The 26,174-nt window shown below is 39.5% G+C and overlaps 2 protein-coding genes across 5 annotated transcripts in view; one reads left to right on the forward strand and one right to left on the reverse strand.

Annotated features, from left to right (window-relative positions):
- CUNH7orf50 (chromosome unknown C7orf50 homolog) overlaps positions 1 to 26,174 on the forward strand; it is a 117,908-nt gene that overhangs the window by 54,698 nt on the left and 37,036 nt on the right. The window contains exon 1 of one of the 3 annotated variants that reach the window (XM_017813369.1): positions 16,978 to 17,022. The exons of 1 other annotated variant lie outside the window; for it this stretch is intronic. In XM_017813369.1, coding sequence (XP_017668858.1) covers positions 17,008 to 17,022 — 15 coding nt within the window. In that variant the 5' untranslated portion in view covers positions 16,978 to 17,007. Of the gene's footprint in view, positions 1 to 16,977; positions 17,023 to 26,174 lie in introns of those variants that run through there. One more of the 3 variants, XM_017813366.1, reaches the window with a different exon arrangement.
- GPR146 (G protein-coupled receptor 146) overlaps positions 1 to 26,174 on the reverse strand; it is a 50,505-nt gene that overhangs the window by 17,580 nt on the left and 6,751 nt on the right. For both annotated transcript variants that reach the window (XR_001874508.1, XM_017813355.1), the window contains exon 2: positions 10,406 to 10,447. The gene's annotated coding sequence lies outside the window, so the exon portion shown is untranslated. The remainder of the gene's footprint in view (positions 1 to 10,405; positions 10,448 to 26,174) is intronic.

The raw sequence follows: 26,174 nt of genomic DNA on the forward strand, positions 1-26,174 counted from the left end.
TGGCAAAAATATTCTGTTAGTAATTTCTGATTTTCCTTAGAGCTACTCATCACAGCTGTGTTTGCCAGGAGTCAAATCCCTTCCCACCTCTGAAGCACAACGCTGTTTAGCAAAAGCCTGTAACATCCACTTGGCCTCTGGAGAGTTTAGACGGTAACCAGCATTAGGCTGAAAAAGAGCCAATGTGTGCTTTAAAAAGTACTTTACTGTAAACCTCAGAATTCTTTTAAGCATTCAGAAAGAACATTTTAATTGGGGAAGAAAAAAACATGTAAGGAAAATGCTACTGCTCTATCTTCTTAGTTCAGTGAGGTGGTAGGTAAATGTAAATTCTTTCCATTTGAATAGAAAGTGTGGAATATCATGATTCTCTCTACTTAGCTTGAATACAAATAGTCCTTAAATAATTTGCCTTTTTAAACTGTAATGTAAAATTAATTTATGTGTTTTCCTTCCTCCTCAAAGCAGCAAAGTTTAATATATGATTTTACTTATCGACCAAAAAGGAGTTGACCCATAAAATGAAAGAAGAATTTGTCATTCATGTTAGTATGTGTGTTTTTTTAAAGGTATGTAATATAAATGTATTTTCTTATTTTATACCATTAGTTGCATATTTTTATTCTTACGGTATCTTAGAGGCTAAGTGCCATAGGACTGTAAGACAGACTCTAAGCCACCTGAGAACTTTTTGAGTGTCAGTATTTATGATCTAAGTATTTGCTTAGTTCAGTTATTTTTTTTTGTTCCTTTTGGCTACGCTTCTATTGTTCATATTAAAGTTAAAGCCCCCCCAAGTCTCTATTTACAACCTCTATAACACAGAGGCTCTGTTTGTAGGTCCCAAGTTAGTATTTTCCATTAGATTCTCTATTGTTAGAGACTGGTCAAATTATTAAATAAACAAGTACCTCTTTAATCTCAGAAGTAACATTTCTTTGAGGAGACAATGGGGGGTAGCCCAGGATTATGCTTTTTCCTTTTTTTTTCTTTTTTTATGGTTTATAGTATTTCATACTTATCACTCGTTTGGATAAGCTGTTATGTATGGTTTGTATTTTGAAACACAGAGGAAAAAACCCCAAACTGTGTTGATTTACATTTGATAAAATGCCAGTGACAGTTGGGTATGGAGTTGAAGGTGAGGTGTGCTTTCCTTTTGAAATTCAGACCTCATAAACTTTAGCGTATGGGCTTTTTGCAGGAGAAGAATGCAGGGACTAGGAGATGGAATAGCACTCCTCCTGTCTCCAGGGAGAGCAGAAGGTAATAATGTGGCTCCTTCAAGTCTGCTGCTCTCTGGGTTTTATAGAGGCAACTGCTTGTTCTTATAGGCCCCACCAGTCCATCACTTATTTCAGTTTGCAGTGCCCACCACCTAATACTTTTTCCATTATCCTGGTTGGGTTTGTCTAGCAGGCTTTCCTGAGGTTTGTTTGAGTGTAGAGATACATAATCCCCGACACAATTATGCTGTGTAACTACTGCTTGTAGTGACAAGTGGTAGTTGATCATCTGTAGAAACCTGGGGTAGTAGTGGGGCAGAGGAGACCGTTGTGCTTTGACCGTAAAGGTCCAACTTTTAACAATATCCATACTTGTAGAACTTGCCCAGGTATTTCTTGTGTTTTCCTTTCTTCCCAAAGCAGTAAAGTTTAATATATGCTTTTACCTATCAACTGAAAAGGAGATTAACCCTAAAATGAATGAAGAACCTGTGGACAGACCCATGGATGTGGCTTTGTGCTGAGACTGGGTCCTGGCCAGGCAGCTGCGAGGGAACTGGGGGAAATGGCAAACAGACTTGTTTGAGGTTTACTTTAGTGACTTGTTTTTTAACTCTGCCTCACTGCAAAGTCAGCAAGCGCCAGCCTCAGTGAAGGTGGAGCCTCTTCTGTGATCTGTCAGGAAAATTAGCCCAAACTTAAAACACCTTTAAACACAAGCCAGATACTTTTGCTGTGCATGTGGTAGAAATTCAGCAGAATAGGACTCTGGTATGAGCATGACACACACACAGAACCTAATGCACTTTTTCTTTGCCACCACTAAGCAGCAGGGATCACTGAAGCCTTGAGGGTCTCTTCACCTGTTCAATTTGTTGCAGTCTGCTGTTGCTATTGGCTTGATTAATGCACTGAATTAAATATGACAGTTCCCTCTCCATCTTCCCCCAAACACGGTTCTCATTGCTGATGGTTCTGCAAAGTTAATGCACAACCTTAAAGTTCATAATTACAAGTAACTTTGTTAATATGAAAGCGGGATGTGAGCAGTGCAGGTTTTTGTTTACAGAATGATCTGTAGTGGTTCAGATGATGAAGTCACCCTGACACACTGCTACATCTGATATGAACTCATAGACAATTCTAGTAATATTTTTTTATTTACAGAAGCTAAATATGACAAAAATTAAGTTCTGCTCAATTTTGTTTGGCAGTATAATGACTTTCAGAAGTTCACCTTTTAGGAGTGCTCTAAGCAGTAACTTGGATTAAGGCAGGGTTAGTGATTCAGGTTGATCAAACAAATCACAGCGTTAAAGTGAAAGTAGTTATTTAGGACTGTGGTTGCCAGAGTATTATTTTTATGAGCTAAAGTGGTTTTGTTGAAGCATCAATACAACATTAGTGAATTAGTGGGTGTGTTTGAGCCCTTTATACCCATGTGTAATGTGTCTATAAAGAGCAGTTATTCATATTAAGGATTATCAGAAATATTTCTTGGTATACTTTTATCTTAAGCTGGTACCTTCAAAGGAACACAAACAGTTGGTGGCACCTGATAAAGAGACTGTGGTGTGGGCAAAAATCTCCTTCCTCACATGGAATGAGGCCAGTCCCCACAGACATTTCTTCTTTTTTTCTAGTACTGTTGTTTTAAGTGTAAAGCAAGGTGTAATATTAATGGGATTCATTCGGGACTGTTTATTTCTGTTTTATCTTAGTGTGAATATTCAACAAGTTCATATTTAGTCATAAGAAGTCTGAAAAGATGTAAAAAATTGAAATTGAATATGCAAATCAGTTGAAGCAAGCAAGACTTATTTGCAAATTTTAGATTAGTTGCTTTGGAACTGCCTTTTAAATGGGCACAGCTTTTGAGTCCCTTTCATTTTTCATCTGCTACAATATTGCAGGTTGTAAGAACTTTGATGGAAAACTTTAAAAAGGCGACCACAATTGTCCCAGTGCTGCAACCCCATTAATCATCCATTCATTCTGCAGAACAAGCATCTCTGGTTTGAGAAATTCACCCAGCTCTCCTAAGGGCCCTTCCAAAGGAGCTCTGCTGGCACTCGCTGCAGCACCTGCCCTGGCACAGCCTCCCTTCTGGTGAGGGCTGGGTGTCCAGGTGGGACCACAAAGCTCAGGGGCATTGCAGGGCACTCAAGCTGCTGAGACAGGTCAATGTTCCTCTCCTTGTGCCCCCTCCCTCATGACAGGAGAGGGAACCTCCTCCCTCGCAGCTCCTTCCTCTGCTGACGTGACTCGGGATCCTCGTGTGGTTTTAGGGAAAATCCCTTGGACCTGCTAACCCAGCTAATTAGAGGAGCTTTCCCAAAGTAAGCTTTACCGAGCTTGTGGTTCATGTCAGTAGCATGCCTTTTGTTTATTTATTTTGAAAAGACTATGATTCTGTTTCCAAATAGAGTTCTCTGCTAAAAACATTGGAAAAAACCTGATAGTTGCATACAAATAGAAGTGATATTAATCAGCAAGGTAAGAATATTGGTGTCGTTTCTAGTCCGTAGACTTGTTAACTTGGGCTCCTTTATATTTGACCCTGATCTCTATGGCCAAGCTGCTGAAATTCCATTAGGTCATTGCCTGTGTGGATGTGTTAGAGACATTTTCTGCTGTGTCTGTGTGCATCTTTTGTCTCTGCATACCTTGGGTAATTTTATTAGCTACTGTTTGAAAATGTCATTAGACATCAAATCAGTTTATTTAGCTATTGTGGGCTAATCCAAACATACAGAACATAATACACAGCTCCTGACCTTTTCCTGTTACCAGCAGCTCTTTCCTTTGCAGACCTCAGGTGGTGGGGATGGAGGAAGGGTTTTAACCCTGTGGGTATATTTTAGGAAGGCTACAGGACAGGCTGAAGGCACTCCAGCTCACTTGGCAGCATAGGAGAAACAGGAGAGGAAACAGATGTATAAGAAGAGGAAGAAAGTCCAGGGCATTCCTGTTCTCCTTAATAAATGCTTGGGTGCAGTCTCCCCACCTTTCAACCCTTTAAAGAAGTTGGAGAGCAGCGAGTTTGCCTGCTCAAGACTGTGGCTAATGAGCAGGATTTCACAGCCAACTGACCATGAAGCACTACCAGCTTCTGAGTCCACTTGACTGAACATTACTTCTTGGAATCTTCCAGATTTTGGGGAAACTTCTTGCACAAAAAGATGAGGTTGCATGTTTGTAGAACTGTTTCTTCTAAAGGATATGGAGAATCGAAATGGAGTTAAAACACCATTTCCTCCAGCTGTCCATTTTACTACTGACACTTTTGATCTGTGCTCATATGAAAATACGATTTATTAATAAATCTCTACCCCAAGAGGTATTTTGATAGCATAAATCTATTGTATTTGTTTTTAGTAGCAAATGTTAAAGGGAAGAAAAAAAAACAGAGGAAGAATGCAATAAAAATGTTGACCTCAGTTGGACTACTTGTACTATGAGAAAATGAGATAATTATGGCTATAAAATCCTGTGCCCAAAGAATGAAAATAAACAACAGAGAGAGCCAGTACAGTAGGACAGATTCACTGAAATATTTTCTCCATAATAATTCTTAATAATGTGGGCATTTTTTTTTTTTTAGTAAAGGACTAAAACTGTCCTGGAAAGTGTTTGGCAGCAGTGCAAGAGGATGGTTTATAAACATTTCACACCAGGAAAATTTTTGGAAACCAGTAATGTGGTGTTTTGCCACTCCTATTGTAAGCAGCAATAGATGCATTTTTTTTGTTGCATTAGAGCCATCTGGCAGGTTAGTGGTTCATTTATCTGTTACCAGACAATCATTCCATATAGTTTTAGGCCAAATATTCTTTTGAGGAAAACAAAAGTGATTAGAATAAAGGATGTCAGAGCAAAGGGTTAAAGCATCAGTTAAATACAGCACAATAACACTGGAAATAACGTTGCATCTAGTATCTAGATTTTTAAAAGAATTTTCCTTTAAGCAATAGCTAAATGGTTTCCTTAGATTGTTCATGTGTTGCACGAACCATATCAGACTAGTCTGTAAAGTTCAGCATTTTCTCCAGTGTCTGAAATCCTACTACAAAAGAGTCCTTGCGTCTGAGAGTCTGACACCAAGTAGAAATAAAAGGCTGAAATAATAACACCACTAAATTGGTTTAATTAATTGTATGTTTCTGTACTTAGGCTTTTGAAGGTTGGAAAGTATTGCTTTAAAGACTACCTACGAAACTGGTGAATGAGCAGCCACTCAGGGTGCCACTTCAAAGAGAAACACCCAAAAGAGCAACAGAAGGGAAGCTGCTTTTGAATTCTCTCAGTTCCTCCTGGCAGCCCAGGGCTCACAAAGCCAGAAATGGTTATTTTCTTTTGTGTTTGTTAGTTACATAACCAGCTCCTGGCAAATAAAGCTGGAGGTGGAGCAGCTGTACAAAGATCCACTTCATAACCTGTGCCTACCATAGCTGCCAAAAGAATCTCACCTGAATTTAGGATTTTTTCCTTCCTGGCTGAGGGAGATTCCTTACACTGTCTGCAGACAGCCCGATAAAGTTCAGGAGGCAGATGCAGCTCTTGGTTGCACTGGTGGATATTTTGAGATTCGAGCCTTTGCATGTACTCCAGATTTATCCCTTATTGCTGAAGCTGTCAAACAGATCTTGGTTTCCACCATTTTTTATTTTTCGGATTTCTCTGTATCCAATACTGCTGTAGTTAATACTAAAGAAGTAGAAAAAAGTATCTGAAAATGGAAACCTGGACTTTACAAGAGTGCTCAGTCTTTCCTTTAGGATCAGTTGAAGCACCAAGAATTGTGCTTTCACGTTAATCATCCTGTGCCATCTTTAAACTTTGCCTTTGCAGCCGTGCTGTAGCTTCCATAAACCAGCATCCAGGATGCAGGCTGGTGCTTTACTGCTGTAGATGCCAGCCCTGGCTTTGTTCTGGCAGTTGTGCTCTTTGCCTCCCCATCCATGTCCTCCATCCTCCCGCCACCCTCCGCACGCCGCGCGCTGACCATCGGCTGGTGGGTCACCGTCTCTGTCTCCCTCATTATTTCCTTCCCACAGCTCCATAATGGCCTGCTCTTGGCTGTGGGACTTCAGTTTGTGATTTACTGGTTATAAAATTCCGGGATTATGTGTGTGCTCTTTCATTGTCTTCAGGTGTCAGCTGTAACACCACTGCAGGGATGTTACAGTGCCATCATTTAAAGGATGATTAGGAGACCAGGCTGAGAGTAGCTACTGCTGATGATATAACAGGTAAAAAGGACTGAGAGAATTTATGCATCTGGCAGCTCTAACCATTTTTTACACTTACTTTATGTGAAATTAGACCTGGAAAGGAGGGACTTGTAATAAGTATGAAATTCTAAAATGTTATCCATGCCCAACTCCTACAAACTTTATTATCATTACCTCTGTATGAATTAAAAGTCAGTTCATGTACTCCAGAGCAGCAAATATTGTCAGACAATGTGTAATGGAAATTTATAAGAGCCAATATTTAACATCTTGGAATGAGAAGCATGCAGGATAACTTTTGAAATCACTTGAATTCAGTATATATTACAACAAAATATGAAGGTAAATATTAAGGGTTTTTCATCAGATGGCTTTAAATTAATCTTTGCATTTCCTTTAAAATAAGAAAATGAAGAACCTTTGAGTAATGGAGGGACAGAGTGCTCCTCATATTGCTTGCACCCTGAAGTATGGCACAGAGAGAAAAATTACTTAGAAATAATTCTATTTCTGTGACTAAACTCTAGTTATTTGAGTCCAGAATGCTTTTAAATTGCCTGGTTTAGGCCTTGATACTGCAAATTGACTTTGGGTAGTTAGATGCATAGAGAGAGGCAGAACAAAACCCCACTGAAATCAATAGGTCTCGTGTGGCCTGGGGTTCTGTCTCATAGGGCTGTTTGCAGGGGGGTTGTTTATTTTTAAAGTGTTTCAAAATGCTTTTCCCAGCTAAGTATGTGATGTTCCACAAATGACAGACGAGTAGTAGCAAACTTCAAGCCCTCTTACAAAGTAGCTTTCCTCGGCTTTGTTTGGGGAGATCTCTTTGATTCCGCTTGTATTTAAAGTGCTCTGCTGGGTAACCGTGGAACATCCATCTGCTTAAACCAAATTCAAAGAGTATCACGAACTGACACCTGCTTAGGTCTTTAATTAAAAGTGGTTTAATCTCTAACAATCTCTACATACATAAGCAGAAAGTATCTGTGTTTCATGTGCACTTTGAACTGCCATTCATTTAGAAATCAAAGATTTGTAAATGAAACACAGTACGCCAGACATGATGGTGTTTGACTGGAATCTCTTCTTGTTGGCATAGCCTAGTTTTCCTGATGCTGTCAGCCCCTGGGAATACATTCTTATTAGAAATTATGTATAGAGGGGGAAAATACAAAAAGAAGCCTATCTTAAAAAAAAGTGTATCAACTCTATAAAAAATGTATTTAAAATAGGCAAATATATACAGTGGGACATGTGGTGGAGAACTGTTCCTCCTTGAAAGGGTCAGTAAAAGGAATACTGTTTGTATTTCCAGATGTATGGACCCAATAGAAAGAGATTTATTTTCTCTATTTTTCCCAACTATGTGAATTTTGCTGCCCTAAGATGTCTTAAAATTAAAGACTGATCTTAGTTTAGTTAATGTCCATTCATGATAGTTCATTTTCTCTTTCTCAAATCTCTCATCTTTCCTCCTCCAAAATGAGTGTGGTCTCATCTGACAGGGAGACTCAAACTGCATTAGGGAACGATGAACACAGTCCTTAATTTGTAACAGGAAGGAAGCTGATAGGGAGAGAGAGAATTAAGGTTTATAGTAATTGAGTATGAAGAGGACATGCAGCAGGAAGGATGCTGGGGCAAGCTGGAGACAGAAAGCTCCATGGACATAAGTGGAGAGGAGTAAATTGGAAAGCAGACATGGATAATGCAGGAGGGCCTGGCATGGCTGTGGATGGGAAGGTGGCACATGTACCAAGCCAGTGGGGTGGGACAGAGGGATGTGAGGGAATCCCTAGTGCATGCAGTGAGCTGAGAAGTGAGTAACCCTTTTGACCTGCTCATCTTTTCTACCTTGAACCACTGCAGTGTCTGTGTTATGTTATGTGTTGAGTTTGTACCCGGAAAGGAGATGAACATTCCTTGAAAACATTTCAGAGCTGATCTTTTGAGAATACAATGTTAAAGGCATTTGCTTTTGATTTACTTTTGACCTCCTGCAGAGCTCACCAAGCTCGTTTTGGGTAAGACAGGACGGCACAAAGAATTCTGGGTTGATTTTAATATGGGTAGTTTTACTTTTAGGATGGAGACTTAAATTCTGAAATGTTAGGTGTCTGGTTTTTGCTTTGTTCAGATTTTTAGAAACTTTCTTTTCCCCTTTTACTAAGTTTGAAATATTTTACTAAATTTTGAAATATTTGAGATATTGTCTGGGTCACTGTCACCTGTTGTTTGTAAGTACATTTGTATTTTCTGGGACCAGTTAATACCATGATACAAAGAATTCAATGTGACAATCAAAAGGTCACGATGCTTCACCCTAAGTATCTGGCCAATGGGATCAGACTTTTTTAGTTGAATGTCTTGGGGGTGAATACTTTGGAGGAGTCTTTCCTGTGCCAGCTCTACGTTTTGGGGTAACAGACCTTTTATCTTTTTAACAATGGCCCCTTAAAGGATGGAGCTGCATACATGTAATGGCTTTGTGATTGGCCTTCAGTGAGGAATTTAAACTAAAAGCTTGTCTTGCTGTAGCTGATATCTTACTCAGTATATCCTTTCTGGTTTTATACATAGTCTCTAAGATTAGTGTGGTTGAGTATATTGAAAGTAATAAAAAACAGACACAGAAAAATTGTTGCATGTTTTTTTAAAAAAAAAATCATAAAATGAAAGAGGAAGTGCATCATTTATTATAACACCATGTAGTCTAATGAAAAACATACTGCAGGCTGGAAATTTGTTAAGAGCTGTACTCAAAAAGTTTCCACTCCCAAAAAAATGCCTTGGGGCCTCTGGTTGTAAGCCTGTGGCTAAAGAGGCCCTGTGGTAAACTGACATAAAAAATAAGTACTCCATAAACAGTCAGCTCCTGTTTCACAATAGTTGGAAAGAAGTTTTAAAAAAGTGTTACCTATTGATGCTGACTGCACTTTATCAAAGTAAAAGGGAGACCGTGCATTTATGTGCATTAACTAGAATGTTAGATTGGGAATTAAACACTGGGGAGAGGGACACTGGGCACCAAAATGTTATGTTCACTGTACATAGGAGAACATGAAAAAGATGAGGAGACTTGCTGAGAGCAACAGAACAGCACTTGGCACTGGCAGAGCTGGTATTAACATTAAATAATTCCTGGCTTCTCATCCCTTGCTCATTAACTAGAGTGGGGCAAACAAGTTCCCTGCTCCCCCACACTGAGCAGGTGCCACCCCTTGCACCCGAGCACATTCTTCAGGCTGTGTGCAAATACACCCTCAGAGCATTGGTGGTGTTTGCACCATCAGGGCTCAGATGAATGGAAATGGCCACTTAGAGGAGACCAAGTTTTGTGTCTCTCCTTTTAATCTGTTTGGCTTTCTTAAAGGTGCCCCTTCCCTGCCGAGCCAGCCCAGGCTGGCCAACAAGGGGTTGGCTTTGCCTTGCTCCTTCTCCTTCATCAGCCCTTGTCAACATATGAAAGTCATTCCTGTGGGCTTTCAGGCAGGTTTAAGTGTCATGATGCTCTCCTGGTGGGGAGAGCTTTACAGCCTCCATTCCTTCCTGGATTGGGAAGCAGTTTGCAGAAGTAATGCAAATTTAACCTTCTGATATTCCTCCAGTCTGTTTCTGCAGAGGTTTCCCTGCCTGGCAAGGAGCCCTGGAGTGCCTCAAGATCATGGGACACTTCCATGGAGCCCAGATTTCACAAACTTAGAAAGATGTAGTGAATTGGATGTACCTTTGTATGAGACTACTTAGGTGGCTGGTTTGTGATCTTTGAGAAGGACAGTCTGAGACTTGTCTTAGTTAAGTCTTCAGTGAGGACCTGGTAATCCAGTACACTTTTTTACAGGAATAAATGGAAGGTCTAGAAGTCCCAATTTTGGTAAATATTTTCACAGTTGTAACTTGGTTAAATAAATAATAGTCACACTGTATTGCTACAGCTTTACTTACATGAGGTGCAGCCCAGCAGAATGTCAGTCTGAGATGGAGCCACTGGAAGGAGAAAAGAAAAAAATAAAAGGTGAGACAGTTATTTGTAGGTGGTTGAAAGAAATGAAAATTTAATCAACTCTGATAAATATAGCTCACTTTCATTTTTTTGCCTTGTATCTCCCTGTACCATGCTCTGTGTAGCATTTAAAATATGCAGTGTTTTCATCCAGTGATTAGAAAATCTGTAACGTAATTAATTGTTCATGATGTTTGATGTTGTAACATCTCACAGTGGGGTTGATGGTTTTATTTACACTTGTGAGGTGAATTAAGGATCTTGAATGAAAGCTGTAGATTGATCTAAAAATAGAACCATAACTTCCTTCTCCTCATTAAAAATATCACACTTGGTGGGTTAAAAATTGACATGTAACTGTCCTGATAAGAAATATTTTTCATGTAATATGATACTATGATAAATGTCAGTTTGGTTTGTTACTGTAAAAAGTGGTGGTTTTGGCACCACAGTAATTCACTTTGGTTACTGAATATGTGTCTGCTCCTTTGCACACTGTGGGGAAAAAATTATAGAGAAGTATATTTTATTATTTTATTAAATTACAAGTATAATATATCTGTCCACTCAAAATTTGTAACCAGTGTTTCAGTATGGACATGTAACTTATCTAAAGGAGAAGAAAGGTAGCTAAAGCACTGATTTCTCTATGCATTGCAGTAGAAAAATATATATATACACACATAAGGCATTAAAGAGGTTTTAGGTTAATGTTTGAACAATAATATTTGGAGAGAAAGACAATCTTTAAGAGTAGATGAGTTTTCCCCTAAAAAAAAAAAAGATTAACAAGTTCAATTTATGACTGAATTTTGAGGTAAATAGAATACTTTTTCTGGGAAAAAATGGTTGAAGGTAGCTGCCTGTGCCACTTCTTTCCTTTTATATTAAAGTTTTATCGAGAGGTGCAACACTGGTCTGTTAAAGATCTGAGATCATTCTGATGCACATTTTTCCTTCACCTTTTCCCTACCACTAGCACCGGTTAAGGTTGTTATCACCACATGTTTCAGGCAGAGCTCCCCTGCTCTGCTTGGCGTCTCTCTGCCCTCTGTTTCACATCTTGTGGTTGGCATTTAAGAACCCAAGAAAAACAACCAGTGCAACCAGTATTTCCCTTGCAATTTTAGTTTCATACTTTGATGGAGAATATTAAATAGAAGGACAAACTGTTACTATTATTATGTGGTCTTGATCTTGAGAGAAAGGGATTTCCATGGCTAACGTGTATTTGTGGTGTGTCAGACAGGTGGAAATCACCAAACACCAACTCTAGTGGTCTTAAAAGTGGTAGTGGCTGTTTAGTGACAGTCTCTGGCTGACCTCTCTTCTCAGGAACAAAAATAAATGTGCCAGAAATCCATGCAGAGAAAGAAAAGAGCAGCTCTTCTGTTTATACTTTCATACAGATTTGTGTTCAGGGATGTAGTGAGACAGTTGGTCTGTGCTTTAGAGCAGAAAATGGTTGGGGAGAGCTTTTCCTGGCTGGTACCTCTCCCTGCTGAAGTCCCACCTGTGGAACAGCTGTAACACATCTGGAGCTCTGGGAGCTCCAGCCGTGGAAGGACAGGCTGCAGGAGGTGGCTTCCCCTGAGTAATGCAGCCCTTCAGTGCTTTAGTTGTGTCCTGTGGACTCATCTCCACGTGTGTATGGATATGACTAGAATTAGACATGTGAATTATTGAATTCTGCTGGCAGAGTTGCACAGGTTTATTTATATGCCTGCCTGGCAAGGTGCATTGCTGAGATCTGCATTCCAAGGGCCACTGTTGTGTGCTCATGGAGCTCTTAGGGCTGGGCAGGGGAAACGTTCTGTGGTCACCCCAGTGGTCACCCAGCAGGCACCAAAGAGAAGCTTTGCTACTGCTGACCTACTCCAGCTTCCCAAGGATAACATGTATCTTGTTGCCTTCCTCCTTAGTGACTCAGTAGCCCTTCTGGATTGATTTTCTTGCTTTCTGATTCTTGTTGTTGAAGTACAATTTCTGTTATGTAGTAAACAGTGTTTCAGGATTGATTAAATCACAACATGAATCATAATGGAAATGCTGAGCTATACACATCTATAAGACTGTGGAGGTGAATAACAAGTTCTGTAGTGACAGCCTTAAAGTGGGTTTGCAGTTTTGCTGGGAGCTGAACTCACTGGTTTTTGTTTTAATGTAGGCAACTAGAGTGGAATAAAATGCTGGTTAATCAGTTTGAAATGAAGTTGTGGCATGGACAGAATGAGCATAGTATTTCTAGATAGCTGAAAGAATGGGGTATGATTTCAAAGGTCATATGTAATTATAATTTTATTCATGAGGCCTGTGTTTTATATTCTAACAAATGTAATTCATCTATTGTATTAATCACATAGAATTCTGAATCACATAAAATGTTGCAGTGCTATAATTAAGAAAAATGTAAGCGATAAGGAGTAGCAGCTGTGTAGCTAATGAAGGAGTTAATTTCAACGTGTGTTTTAGACCATTAAGTACTACAAAGCAAAAGGGTTGCTTTGCCAGCACAAACCAAAGGAAGGCAGTTAACCACCACTCCCTTCCCCAGCCAGCATCGCTGGGAATAAGCCATAGTGTGGAGCTCCGGCTTTAGTTTGGGCAGGAGCGTGCACAAGAAATGTGGAAGATATAAATCATTAGTGCAGATTGTCATTTAGCATAGAAAATCTTTTGTATTCTGCACGGGAATATGAATTTTTCTCTATGAAAATGTTTTTATCCTTTCAGGTTGGAGTACTTTTATAAAGTTACTTAACAGTTCGGGAGCCAAGAGCTCAGGCCTTTTTTTCTGTCAGGACTCTCCAGAGGCTGGGATCTGCAGGCCATCCAATACATCATTGTTCACTCTGTGCTTTTCTCTCTCTTTTTTTTTTTTAACAAGTCTGAAACGTTTTCCTTGTGCGGTTTCGCAACCTCGTATTTTTTTTTTTGCCAAACAGCATGAGTCCTATCACTAGATCAAATTTAGAATTCACTGCTTCCAACAATTGTCTAATGGATCCACATGTTTACACAGCATGACACTGGCGTCCAGATAGTGTCGTGGAAGTCTCGGACCAGTACTACCGTTTCATGCTTCCTCCCTACTTTAAAAAAAAAAAGAAAGGAAAAGCTACAGGCACCTTTTTTTCTGGTATTCAGGGCAGCAGTGAATGGTCCTGCTATTTCAGCCACCAGTGCTATCTCACAGAAGTTTGGAAAAAGACTTTTTCCATCTCCTGTAACTGAAAACGCCAGCTCTCCGGTATTTTATCAGTATTTATTGTATCAATAAATAGATCTTAAAATCACACAGAATGGCCTGGGTTCAAAGGGACCTTAAAGATCACCTGGTTCCAATCCCCCTGCCATGGACACACTAGACCAGGTTGCTCAGAGCTCCATCCAACCTGGCCTTACTTCCAGGGCTGAATACTGCTAAATGGGAGCCTGGAAAATAACATTTCCAGACCCAATCCTTTTTTTCTTTCCTGAAATTCCCAACTGGATGAAAACTTTTATGTCTGTGTGTCCCTCCTAGCAGCACAGGTACCACTGCCTTGGTGAAGCTCCAGCTGCTTCTCCCCAACACTGATCTCCCCTTCCGCTGATCTGAGCCTTTGTGTGGCCTTATGGTGAATCAAGTCACCAAAATGATCTTTCTCAAAACCAGCCTCAGGCACTTGGCATTTGCGTAGCATGGGAAGACCTTTGGTAATTTACTCGCCTGTGTATTTTGCAAAGTGTTTAATTCCTGTTCCCTGTGATTGGATGTGCATAAATCAGTAGCAATTACTTGGCAGGAACCTTCCACGGTCTTTGCTCTGAAGAAACAGTCCCTGGTAGCATGAAGTGAAGGAAGGGGGGGTTGGCTTGGACACCAAAACCTTTCTTTTTTTTTAATGCTCTCATGGGATCTTTCACTTCCACACAAGCAACTGCCCAAACTGGCCAAGCAGTCTTGATTTAGCATTGCCTTATGAACACGACTTGTCCCAGCTGCAGGATGTCATAACCTCTGTTTCCTTAGCTTAGATTTGAAATCTGGAGCCGTATGATTCAGATGAACCACAACTGCCCTTGCTTTAACTCAGTGTATTTGTTTTGAAAATGCTGTTGTTGACTCCAAGTTTTAGCTGCTGAGCAAATAAGGCTGATCTGCATTGGTAAATGGGGAATGCTTACCAGCTTCATTAAAAAACTACATAAAACCTGGAAAGAAGGCTCAAGTAATTTTTAGCTCATCAGTGCCAATGAAAACATTTCATTAGGGTAAATATAAAAAATGCAAAACTAGTTTTGAATACAAAAATCAGAGATTGTCCCTGAGATAAGTGTAGCTCTGATGCATAAAAACAAATTCTTAGAAAGATAACTGTATGTTGTACAGTATTTCAGGGAAGGACAGTGAGCTCACCAAAAACTGTTGCTGCAGACAGGATTCAGAATAGAGGATGATGAGCAGAACTGGGTTGGCTTTGCATTCAAAATTTGATTTTACACGGGCTCCTGTTCTTACGCAGCTTAGAAACAAGCTTTTGCATTTGAAGTAAAGCCAACTGGATTTGTAAAGATACTTATCTTATTCTCTGGCCCCATTCAAATCACCAGAAAATATTAAGGCTGACAAGCCTAACTTGATATGCTTCTCAATTAATATTTTTATGCCAGATTATAGTACACACAAATTTGCACAAGTGCCAGGTTTGAAGTCACTCAGCTGGTTTTGAAGTGGCAGATGCTGCCTTCACTGTATGTCTGCTTTCCACAATAAAGTCACTGCAAATATTAGCATCAGAGTTTAGTGTCTTTCTTTGTAACTTGTTGCATTAGAGAAATCTTAGACAATTTTAATATGGGGCTAAATTTTTCAGTTCTAGGTTCACATGTACACTGTGTGTCAGCTCCTCTTAATTCCTTGTTATTTTTGGCATTTTGTCTCCTGTTGAAATTTATGTGCTTATCAGTTGAGCAGGTTTTTTGCTGGTTTGTAAATTATTTTTTAAAGGGTAACCTAATCTAGAGTAAGCAAGCAGAATAAAAGCTGTGCCACATCCTTTCTGAAGGTATTTGATGGTGGGCCTTAGATGTGTAAAAATTTTTTTTAAAAAAGGAAAAACAGTCCATGCCTTGGACTGTTAAATTAAAAACAAAGAAACAAACAAAAACCCCAAAGCTTGAAAACCACCCCCCGCCCCCTTTTTATTGAAAAAATTGAGACATGACTGAAAAAGTGAAAAATCACCCAAGAGAGTCTGCCTGTTTACCCAGTCATTGGAGGTCAGCCTCTACTGCTGATATGTCCTGTGAGGGTTTTGTTATCACTTGTTATATAAATTAAGATGTATTTACAGGCTGTAATTTGTAGAATTTTTTTATGATTAAACTTATAAACATCATAATCTAATTGAATTCTTAACTTCCACTTTCTGTAATTGCCAGTTTGTAGTGGTAGTTTGTGAATTTTCTTGTTTATTTATTCATAAATGCTCAGAGAGACTAAACAAGAAGTTTAAGAGCTGGGATGCTTTCCCAAATATAGTTTAGAGTCAGTGAACTGCTTCTTCAGTGTGAAATAGAAGTAGCCCCAGCAGCACCTGCTGGGACAGCGTGTGCAGGATGCTGAGTTTGGCAAATCAATATTTGTGAGTTGATAACGTGCTGGAGAATCAGTCTTAGGGCACCCACAGAGTTGCTTCTAATTGTCAGGCGTACTGTGGAGTGGAAAAGCGTTGAGGAAATCGTATTTAAATATTGAAAATAACCTTAAAATAAACACGGAATTTTACTTGATGGATTTTTGGCAATTCTGCTTCCTTCCAAACTGCACGGGCTGAGTGAGGTTTTTCTTCTGCCTTCCATTTCCCCTCCCTCCCAGGGTATTGACATGAACTGGTTCAGAGTTTGGTGTAAGGCACTGGAGCTGTTCTCGACTTAAGAGCTGATGTTGGTGTCTCAAGGCAGTGCTATGGCCTGGGGACTTAGCTGAATTCCTTAGCAGTGGTTGCATGACCAGCCAGAGCAGTTTCTTGCACTTCACCATCCTTTGGCAATGGTTGCTGAAATTTATTTATGCCCTCCAAGATTTAACCCATCCCATATTGCACTTTGTGCAGTGTCTCAACCTTTTAGACTGACCTGACTTTATTTATATTCACGTACATGCACGCAGACACATAAAGCTGATATTTCACAGTCAGACCTGCAGAGCTGACAGCTGGAAGAGCTCTTTCTCTACCCTGCCTGCAGCTGAGAGGAGCTCCATGGCTCCGTTGCTGGCCAGGCAGCTCCCCAGGAGGGGACGTGTTTGCCTCCTGGCTCGGTCACTGAGCTGAACACGGGCACTTTCTTGCCAAGCAACTGGTCCATCTGATCATGACCACCTCCACTGCCTCCCCTTCTGGTACGTGCCTGACTGCATGTGATTATTTCTCAGCTAACCTGCTGCTGGGACAGATAGAGCTGTCTCTGTGTCTGCTGTCAGTAATCGGCGTTGCCAGAGGGAGGGATTGCAGAAGGGAGGCAGAGGGAGGGACAGGGAGGGCTGCAGTGCTCCTGCATGGAGAAGCTGGAGGTGGGTTGAGTGTGTTGTTGAGGCAGAAAGGAAGAATGGGATTTTGCAACAAGGAGGAAGTGGTTGATTTGCCACATCACAGTTCTCAGTGGCCCACCCATTTGTTTTGACATAAATACCTGCTCTCAAGCTATGTCCAGGCACGAAGACTAGACATGTACCTTCAGACTTGTGGTCTTCAGGGCTTGTTACTGCTCTTTGAAGCTTGAGCTTGATGTTTTAATGTTTTGTTTGGAGACTTAAGCATTTAGATTTGTAATTCTGCCCTTCTACTCATTTCCCTGATTTACCTTGCAGAGTAAACATTCTTTCGTTCCATTTCCCAGACTTCCTTTTCCTTTTCTTTGCTGTTGGCTTAATTTTGAGATACGATACTCGAGTCAGAGGTAAGTATCTCCTTGGGAGTGAAACAAAAAAACAGCTAAGGGTTTGAGTGAGCTAACTATTTTCTCTGTTTAGGAGCAGCAGCTTATTTTCCAGTATTCTGGAAGTCCTCAAACACAGATCCTGCCAAAGGCACTGACTTTAACAACAACAGTGCTTAGGAGAACACGCTCAGGTTTTCTGGCAGCTCTTACAAGCCACTTAGAATAAATAGGCACATTGCTTTTAGTGAGTGCCCCAGAGCTTGAAAAGCACTGATGAAGACAAATTTGTACAGAATTTCTTCTTGTGGTTATAGTTCTTCATTTTCATGTCATGTACAGTGGGCCTAGTCTCCTCAGAGTTTGATATCTAGGATCTTAATAGCAAATCTGTAATTAATACAGCTGCATTTAGAGACTAAGACATTTGCAGGGTTTGTAGCAATAATTCACTGTGTGGCACAGCAGGGAACTCTCTGTGTTTTAAACATTCTCCACTTGTGCATGTACAGATTTTTATAGTTGAATTGAGAATTTATAACATGCTGGGTCTCATATTCCAGCTCTGTTTCTAAAGCTATACACAGAACTTGGACTAGGTCATAAATTTATGCAGATGAAATGAGGGCTGATTAGAATTTTAATATTAAGGAAGGAAATGGCCTTGGGTAGTGCACTACAGAGCAGAACAGGCCTTCTGTTAATACACAAGAGTATTACTGTTTTCTTGAACTTTGCCTTCCAATCCAATTACAACTTGTGCCTAGAAATCATAACTCTGGTGCCTCCCATTTGATAATGTTGAATGTTATCCTTGTCCAAGCTTATATCATTTCCAGTAGTAAAAACTATCGTAGTTATAAAACTGCTAGATAATATAGCCCTAAAATTGAATTGTAGGCAGTAGTACATGGTCTTTGTTGATAAACAAAGCAGAGTCATGATGGTATATCAACTTGGCCCAGTTCTGTCTCTTTTTAAATTAAATGAAAGCAAGAATTTTTTCTTGTGACATGCATTTTTGGTGATGGCATATTGTATAACTCACTCTCCGTGGTAAGAATGAAGACAAAGCTTTCACTGTAAATGATTTTTTTTTTCAAGTCAAGCAAAATAACGGGAATCTACGTGCCAGCTTTTGTTTTAAGCACCTCTGTGACAGCATCATGCTCACAGTATGTAATGAGCTCATACCAGGAGTAGTCCCAGCCAGCTCCTTTATCAGCATAAGCCATCGTAGCTCGGAACGTGTCCTCCCGTGTCCTCCTCCCGTGCCCTCACTGATAACTGGATTGAACTAGATGCTGCATAATTCTCTGGATCTGTATTTACTGACACATCTTTGGTGCACATTCACAGCAGAAAACGTTATTACCGAAGTGTGGAGTGCTGGTATTTGTTATGTGAAAATTGATTCTGATTCCTCGGTATTTCAGAGTGTGTTATTAGCACAGTGCAACTAATCATTTTCTTACAAAGGGAATGACAATTGTATCCTTGTTTAGATGCTGATTGTGTATTTATAGGGTATAAATATATATAGCCCAATGTGGTGACTAAACTTGGCTGCTTTTCCTGCTGGTTTCTGTGGTTTCACTTCATTGTTCAGAAGAAGCAACAACATTCTTAACTCTGTTGCATCCCTCACCAGGATTGGTGTGATGTCCACTCCTGGCAGGAAAAGAACGATGTGTATTTGTTTATTTGGGCCTTTAAATGGTGTAGCAAACTTCATAGTTTATTATCTATCTCTAAGAAGTTTTATTTATAGTTCTCACACCATAAAAATGCCACATTAGTGGCACAGTCTGAAACATATTTATCCCACTCAAAAGACTCAAGGGGTTGAGCTCAGGCTGTTATGCAAGAAGCTTTACTTTAGATTTCTTCCCTTTTTACTTTGATCACTTGTGTAATGTCTTTGAAATGTATGTCTGGTGTTGATTCTGTGTTCCATTGGGGGGCATTTGATTTTGCAGCTAAAAGGATTGAATACTAAGTGTTCTTTTTGCATGTGTACATAAGAGGGTGCTTCCTTCTTTCAGACAGAGAAAGGGCACTCCTAGGATTTAAGGCCCGATAAAGTAATTAAAAAAAATAGCAAACCCCAAAAAGCCAACACAGAAATGTATTTTTATAATTTTGGGGATTTTATACTGTAAATCAGAACAGAAGGAACAAACTGGATGAGAGATGCTATTGTAAATTAAAAAAATCAAATTATTAAATTATGTCATGCACATCGTAAGAACAGTAGGGATGAACTCTGACTTCCTTAGTGCTTTTTTCCCCCTATATTAGCCCACAAGTGTTTCAGTAACCAGAAATATACAGGTTTTTAATTACTTACTATAATGAATTTGATGGTGAGAAAGAGAGTTGTATTCAAAGATTTTTGTTTTCCCCTTCTTTCTTAAAGTAGAAAAATGCTAATGTTTCCTTTCCTTTCTGAACTTCCAGACTGGAACAGTATTTGATAATACTGTTCCCAGGGTAGAAGTACCCTTCACAGATCCTCTTTGTAGAGCATATGAATTCTTTTGTTTGATTGTTGTAGTTTTTGGGCACAACACAGCAAGTTTAGTGTCGGTATCTACACTGGGCTTGGCATTTCAGTGACATTCCATTTTAAAAGTTCTGTAGTGATTCAGTGCTGAAGGTGCAGTGAGTCTGCAGCTCTGGAAAGACTCCTTTCTTTCTGGTGCCATATGTTATCTTTGATCAGGAAACCATTTGAACTGAGATGCCTTCAGATATAATATGAGCAAATATAGAAGTCCAGACCTTACTAGACAGTTTTACTGCAAGGGAGGATCCAGTTGTGGTTTTGCCTACAAACATTTTTTATCTGTTGAGTTACAGTTTTTAATTACTCACAACTGTGGGGGATTTTTATGTCAGCCATGTGAGCTCTATGAGCATTCAAAACTGAATTATCATTACAAGTTTTCCCTGTATTTTTACTTCTTCCCCCTCCTCAATTCACTTCACTCAAAAGCTGAGAAGATGTGATTGTGACTGGAGAGAGATCTCTTCCTTCAGCAGGCAGTAATGGAAAGCCTAAGCCAGTGATCCAGGTGACATCTCATACCAGAAGCTTCTCAAACGATCCAGGCATCATAGAAAATTCTGGCATCAAACCAGCCCGTTGGTGATAACACAGAGCTACCAAAGCTGATCAATACCACCCACAGTGAGGGACACTGAGGAGCCCTGTGCTGCATCATGTGCCAGGAGCAGTGTTCCTACACTAACCCTGGAGATCTTCCCACCCTCAGTGGTACCTGCCCTGCTCAACATGGACAGGAAATAACCAAAGAACTGCAGAACCGACTGGACGTGTGTGTGTGTGGGTGTGTGTGTAGCCTGGTGTGTCCCCACGAGCACTGAATGAATATTTGCACCTCAGAGCTTCCAAAAGAACTGGTGGGAGTGCAGCTAACACCTTCACCCATATTCTTCCGGAAGAATTATGCTGTATCCAATGCTTGTTCTGGCAAAGACATCTTAATCTTATTGTAATAGTTTTTAATTACTCATTTCTGCAAGATCGCTGCCAGAAAGTCACCACGAGCCAGATACTCTGGGAACAATTATCCCAAGGAGTTGTTAATTACCGTGGAGCCACTACAGCTCTTTAAAATGTATTGCCTGTACCCATACCATAAATCCATTTTCCTCTCCACTTGTTATGGAGCCCTTTGTACTCTGGATTCTGTGTTAGTGAAGGTACAGAAGTGCTGCTGTGGCTCATTCCTCGCACTGCCGCCTGTCATCTCTCTACAGACGAGCGTGAGAGATGGAGACATGGCTACTAAAGGCCCTGCTAACCCAGCAAGTTAGGTATTATGTGGTCTAGGTTTTTTAATTCTGATTATCACTCTGGAGGAAGAGCCACAAAAATGCTACAAAATTGCCTGTCTTTGTAGTGGATTTTGCGGCTTCCTATTTGTAACATTTGTTGCGTGTCAATTTTTGCACTTTGGCCAAAACAAGGCTGTTTTTATGACTTTACTTCCAAATGTGTTGAAAGCTTATGTTGGTGTGTTATTTATTGTACAGCACTTAAATAACTTTACATACCAAACATATGCTAAAGCAGAATTCACAAATGGCATCTCCCTCAGTGTAACTTCAGAAGTATTTCAGAGAACCTGCAGTTGGAGTCCTACTGCAACCACGTAAATTTGCAAGGAAGACAGATGATTTAAAAGTTTTTGGACAGAAGTAGGAAAATTATAAATATTAGAAACATTACACCTAATTTGATTGAAATCCCAATGCAAACCTTAATCTAAGAAGCTAAAAAGAGAGTAAAGAAATGCTTTTATTAGAGGTGAAGGATTTTAGAAGCCGTTAGAGGTCTGTGTGCTCTTTTATATGGGTTTGTTTCTGGCACCTCTCAATGTGGATTTAAAGCAGCTTTTTATTTAAAAGGAAAGATATACAAGCAGTTTGGCAGTAGATCTGCTCTTTGAATAGATTAAAATGCCTCAAAAAACTTGACAGTTGCTTGTAAGAGGAGCTGTATTAGTTATTTTTCTGCTTTTATTTCTAAAAATAATAAATCTAGTTATTAAATCACTCCTATTCCTAAAGCATTTCCCATTACCACTGGTGTCCTGACAGGAATAATCTGTTAGGAAGTGTCTAATATGAGACCAGGTTAAAAAAAAGAAACACCTTAAAATCTTGTGAGCTCAATCTAACTTTTGTTCTGTGGTGACCATAGAGGGAAAAAATTCCTTTTAAATAAATTTGTTCTTTTACTAAATAGATAACTAGCCAAATGCATTTCAAATATTTGTTCAACTGATCAAATATTGCTTTAGGTTTAGAAAACAAATTAACCAAACGTTTGAAGAATTAGACATTTTGTACCTGAACACTTCTCTGTGTCATTACTTCTGTACCGATGACCCCGAATACTTTGGTCAAAATAAAAGGCCCTTTTGATAAAAATAAGTCAGACAAATGTGGTTGCAACTTGGATAGTTCCTACTGTTGTGGGCATTCATGTTAAAATATCACACTTGTATGTTAAATTCCAGTAGTTTCATTAGGGAAAGACCAGTCAAATTGCAGTGCTGTCCAGTGCTGGTAATAAGGAATTTTTTTCTGAAGGAACTGAAAATATAAACAGTAGTTAAAATTGCAGTGTTTTGTTAGTCTATAAGGATTGGGAAATCAGTTTCATATGCCTATATGGAACATCTGAATGAGAAAACAAAATTGTAAGTTGAAGCAATTTTCCACCAAAGTTAAGTAGAATTACTAAGCTGGCTTGCTTACTGGGTTGTTTTGTTTTGGTTTGGTTTTTTATTTCTTCATAAAACAACTAAACTGTGGAAGTTCACAATCTTTTTTTCTTCTTTTTTTTTTTTTTTACTCTCCTGCTTATGAGAAAGGCACACCAGTGTGTCAAATTTAAGTTCTTCCTCCTGCTGTAGATACACTGATTGGCTTCTAGATTAGCTATATATTTTTGGCAAAAGGATAACCTGATAGTTGAACATTAATTTGAATTTGAGATAAACACATTTCTATGTGGGTGGGTTCAGAAAGCAGAACAGTCCATCCGGACACTAAATAAAAGCAGTTCCCAGGTGGAAATTCTCAATTTAGATGTCTGATAACCTTCTATCTCAGTGGCTGTGCCTCGAGATCCTGGCAGTGTTTGGATCATTGGTATTAGATACCATCCCTCTTCCTGTTCTGGAATTAGAAGCTGTGAACTCCTTTTTCGCACTTTTAAGTGTAAGATTTTCTATGAATTAGCCAATAACATGAGTGGACTCAGAGACATGTAGGCACATCTAATGCACTTTTGCATGCTGCCTATGCCTGAGAGTTTTAAATAGACCAAACTGAAGTTTTGGCAGTAAGATTTCAAACTCTCAGTTGATTCCTACGATGGCTCTGCTCTGTTCTGCTGGTAGTACATTGTATCACAGTGTGCAGCTGGTGTGGGGTTACAGACTTTGGTGATTATTGGATGTTCTGTCTACAAAATTGTGAACCTTTCCAAAGGTTGCTAGAGTTTAACTCCTGACAGGGCACTCTGCTTGCTTTGAGTTGTTGCTGAACTGAGTGATGTCTTTGGATGTGATGCCAACTCCAAGAGGAAATGCAAAGGGAGGGACAGAGGATGGCAACACTTATAGTTCTGCTTTAACCACCTTGACCACATCTTGCAATGTATTTGTGTTTGTATAGTATATGAAGATAACCTGTTTTCTTCATTACATTAAGTATCTTGATAAAGTTATGGGTACGGTTTATTATATAGATGGCAGCATTTGTTTGTTTAATTTCATTTTTAACTCAGTCATCATCTGTTAAATTACTGGAGCAATTCAATAATTGACTGCTACCACTACCCACCCCAGAATGAGCAAGCAAACCTATTTATTTCTGCCACAAATCCTTGCTTCTGATGTGTTTGTTGACCACTGATCAATAGGTACTGAATAAAGGGGATTTTCTTGCTCATTCGAAACTGCAGGAAGTGGACCAGCATCTTCTCATTGCAGTTGTACCTTGAAATGGCTGTAAAATCTGACAGCTCCATTGGAACCTGGCTGTATCCCAGGCTGTTTGGTTCCTGGCTGTGCCTCAGGGGTTTTGATGGGCAGGAAGTTGGTGTCTGTGCTGAACAGTCAAACCCTGTGATTCAAGGAGTCACAGCTCCAGCAGCCAGAGAACATCAGCTGAAGGGAGAAACTAACTGAACCAGCAGCTCAACTAAGAGGATGAAGAACAGAGGGGAATTTCACTTTTGCACAAATCCCCTCAGTATGGTGAAAATGAGTCCTGTACACTGTAAGAGATTTATAAATTCCTATACTGGTTATCTATTGCCATTTTTTAAATATACTTGCTTATCTACAAGAAAAATATATTTGTCAAAATTATAATTTTTTTTTTTTATAATATCAAACACCTGAGTTCAGGCCTTTGGAAACAAAAATTATTTTTTCTGCCTTTGCTAGACCCCTACTTCATTTTGAAATTAGAGGGAAATAATCGAAAGCCCATAATTGTGCAATGCATGGTGCTACTAAGGAGCATCAAATACCAAATGATCTGTGATAATTTAAGAGTTGGAAAGCTGAAGTTCATCATCCCTGTATGTAAAAGGTCGGGTACCCGTAGCAACGTTGTGTATTTTACACTTATATTTATTACTTTGCATATTTTTATACTTATATTTATTTTAAGCAATGGTGTCTTCAGCCAGAGGCTGGAAAAAATGGGACCTCACAAGCTGCACATCCACTTGCTTCCACCTTTCTATCGCTTCCTCTTTTTGCTGGCAGAAATGTTCACAGTACATCAAATTAGGAAACTGATTTGGTTTTAAAGTGACCTTTTTGAAGCAACAAAGAGGCAATTTTAACCCAAATGGGTTTTCAAGACCGTACAAACACTTGTGCCAACCCAAGGAAGAGGCGGGAGAAAATGGAGAGTGTGTCTTTTGGCAGCAGTACTAACTTATACAGCTTTAAGTTGTTGCTGAAACTATTACCTGAGATATTTATTCATAAGTGTAGAGAGTTCTTCAGAGCCTAAACAGAAGTACTTGGTTGTGTAATCTTTCGCTGTAAGCAAAATATACTGCATCTAATTTATGAGCATTTGTTCTGCTGCAGTCAGTATGTGACTATATTTCTGCCAGTAAGTTAACAATTTCTATTCTATATAATGTGGGTATTCCACTGTGAGACGGGAAAGGAAGAAATCAGAGCTCTGTGTAATGACATTAAGCTTTTAGGCTATAGACAGCTTAAATGGACTCACAGCTGCTTAACATATGCCCTCTGCCTGAACTCGCTTTATCACTTGGTATCTGACTTCTCTCAACATATAAAAAGTTGATGTGATTGATAGTCGGTCATACAATATTTGTCAGGGGGAACTGAATCATTATGTGTATAGATTCAGGAGTACAGAAAAACAAAGCTGAAAGGCCAACAACAAAAACTGTTGACATTTTTTCCATTCATTAAGCTTTCCTAAAGCAACTCTTTTTGTTTGCTGGAGTTAGTGGTTGCTGGTTTTCCTAAGCAGCAATTGCTGAGTGATTTAGAGTACATCTCTGCTCTTTTGTTTGGATTTCATTTGCGAAACCATTTAGAGTTATAAAACTGTCAACTTAAGAACATTCTATGTATTTTGCCAGTGAGGGCCCTGTGTATGCAGAGTTTATGCATTTCTCTCCATTTTGTGTGCTGTTTGAATCTCAGTGTATATCACTGTTCTTCTTTGGGCTGGTTGTAAGTCCCATGGCCTTCTTTAGAGCAGCAGAAATCTTCAAAGTAATTATGAAATCGCATCTCAGATTAGTCATTAGATAAGCGAGTGTGTAAGATTTGCTAACCACAACATCTTGCCCTTGGCCAAGCCTAACCCAGCAGTGTAGTAATAGAAGGCTCTGCTGATGCTTAAAAACACATGAAATTTAGAAGCCCTGAACTGCAACTGGAATTGAATCCTGCACCTAAACATTAGAAAGCATAGACCAGAACTGTTAGTTATGTTAATTACAGTTGTTAAGCCACAGTAGGGTACCTTTCTGAACTCTCAGATGCCCTATAATAACTACCAGCTGGGAGCTGAAAAATGTTATGCAAACTCTGTAGAGTTTTGCTCACTGTTTCTCTCCTGCAGAATTCCTTTGGTGGCTCAGCTCAGCTTTACATTGCATGGAAGCTGTAGGGCCCAGGTCCATCATCATTCTGCACAACTGTAATCTCTGCTGGCCCTGTTTCATGTATTTCATGTATT

Source organism: Lepidothrix coronata, unplaced genomic scaffold, assembly GCF_001604755.1.
Source record: "Lepidothrix coronata isolate B3197 unplaced genomic scaffold, Lepidothrix_coronata-1.0 Scaffold41, whole genome shotgun sequence".
In the NCBI taxonomy this organism is placed as follows: domain Eukaryota; kingdom Metazoa; phylum Chordata; class Aves; order Passeriformes; family Pipridae; genus Lepidothrix; species Lepidothrix coronata.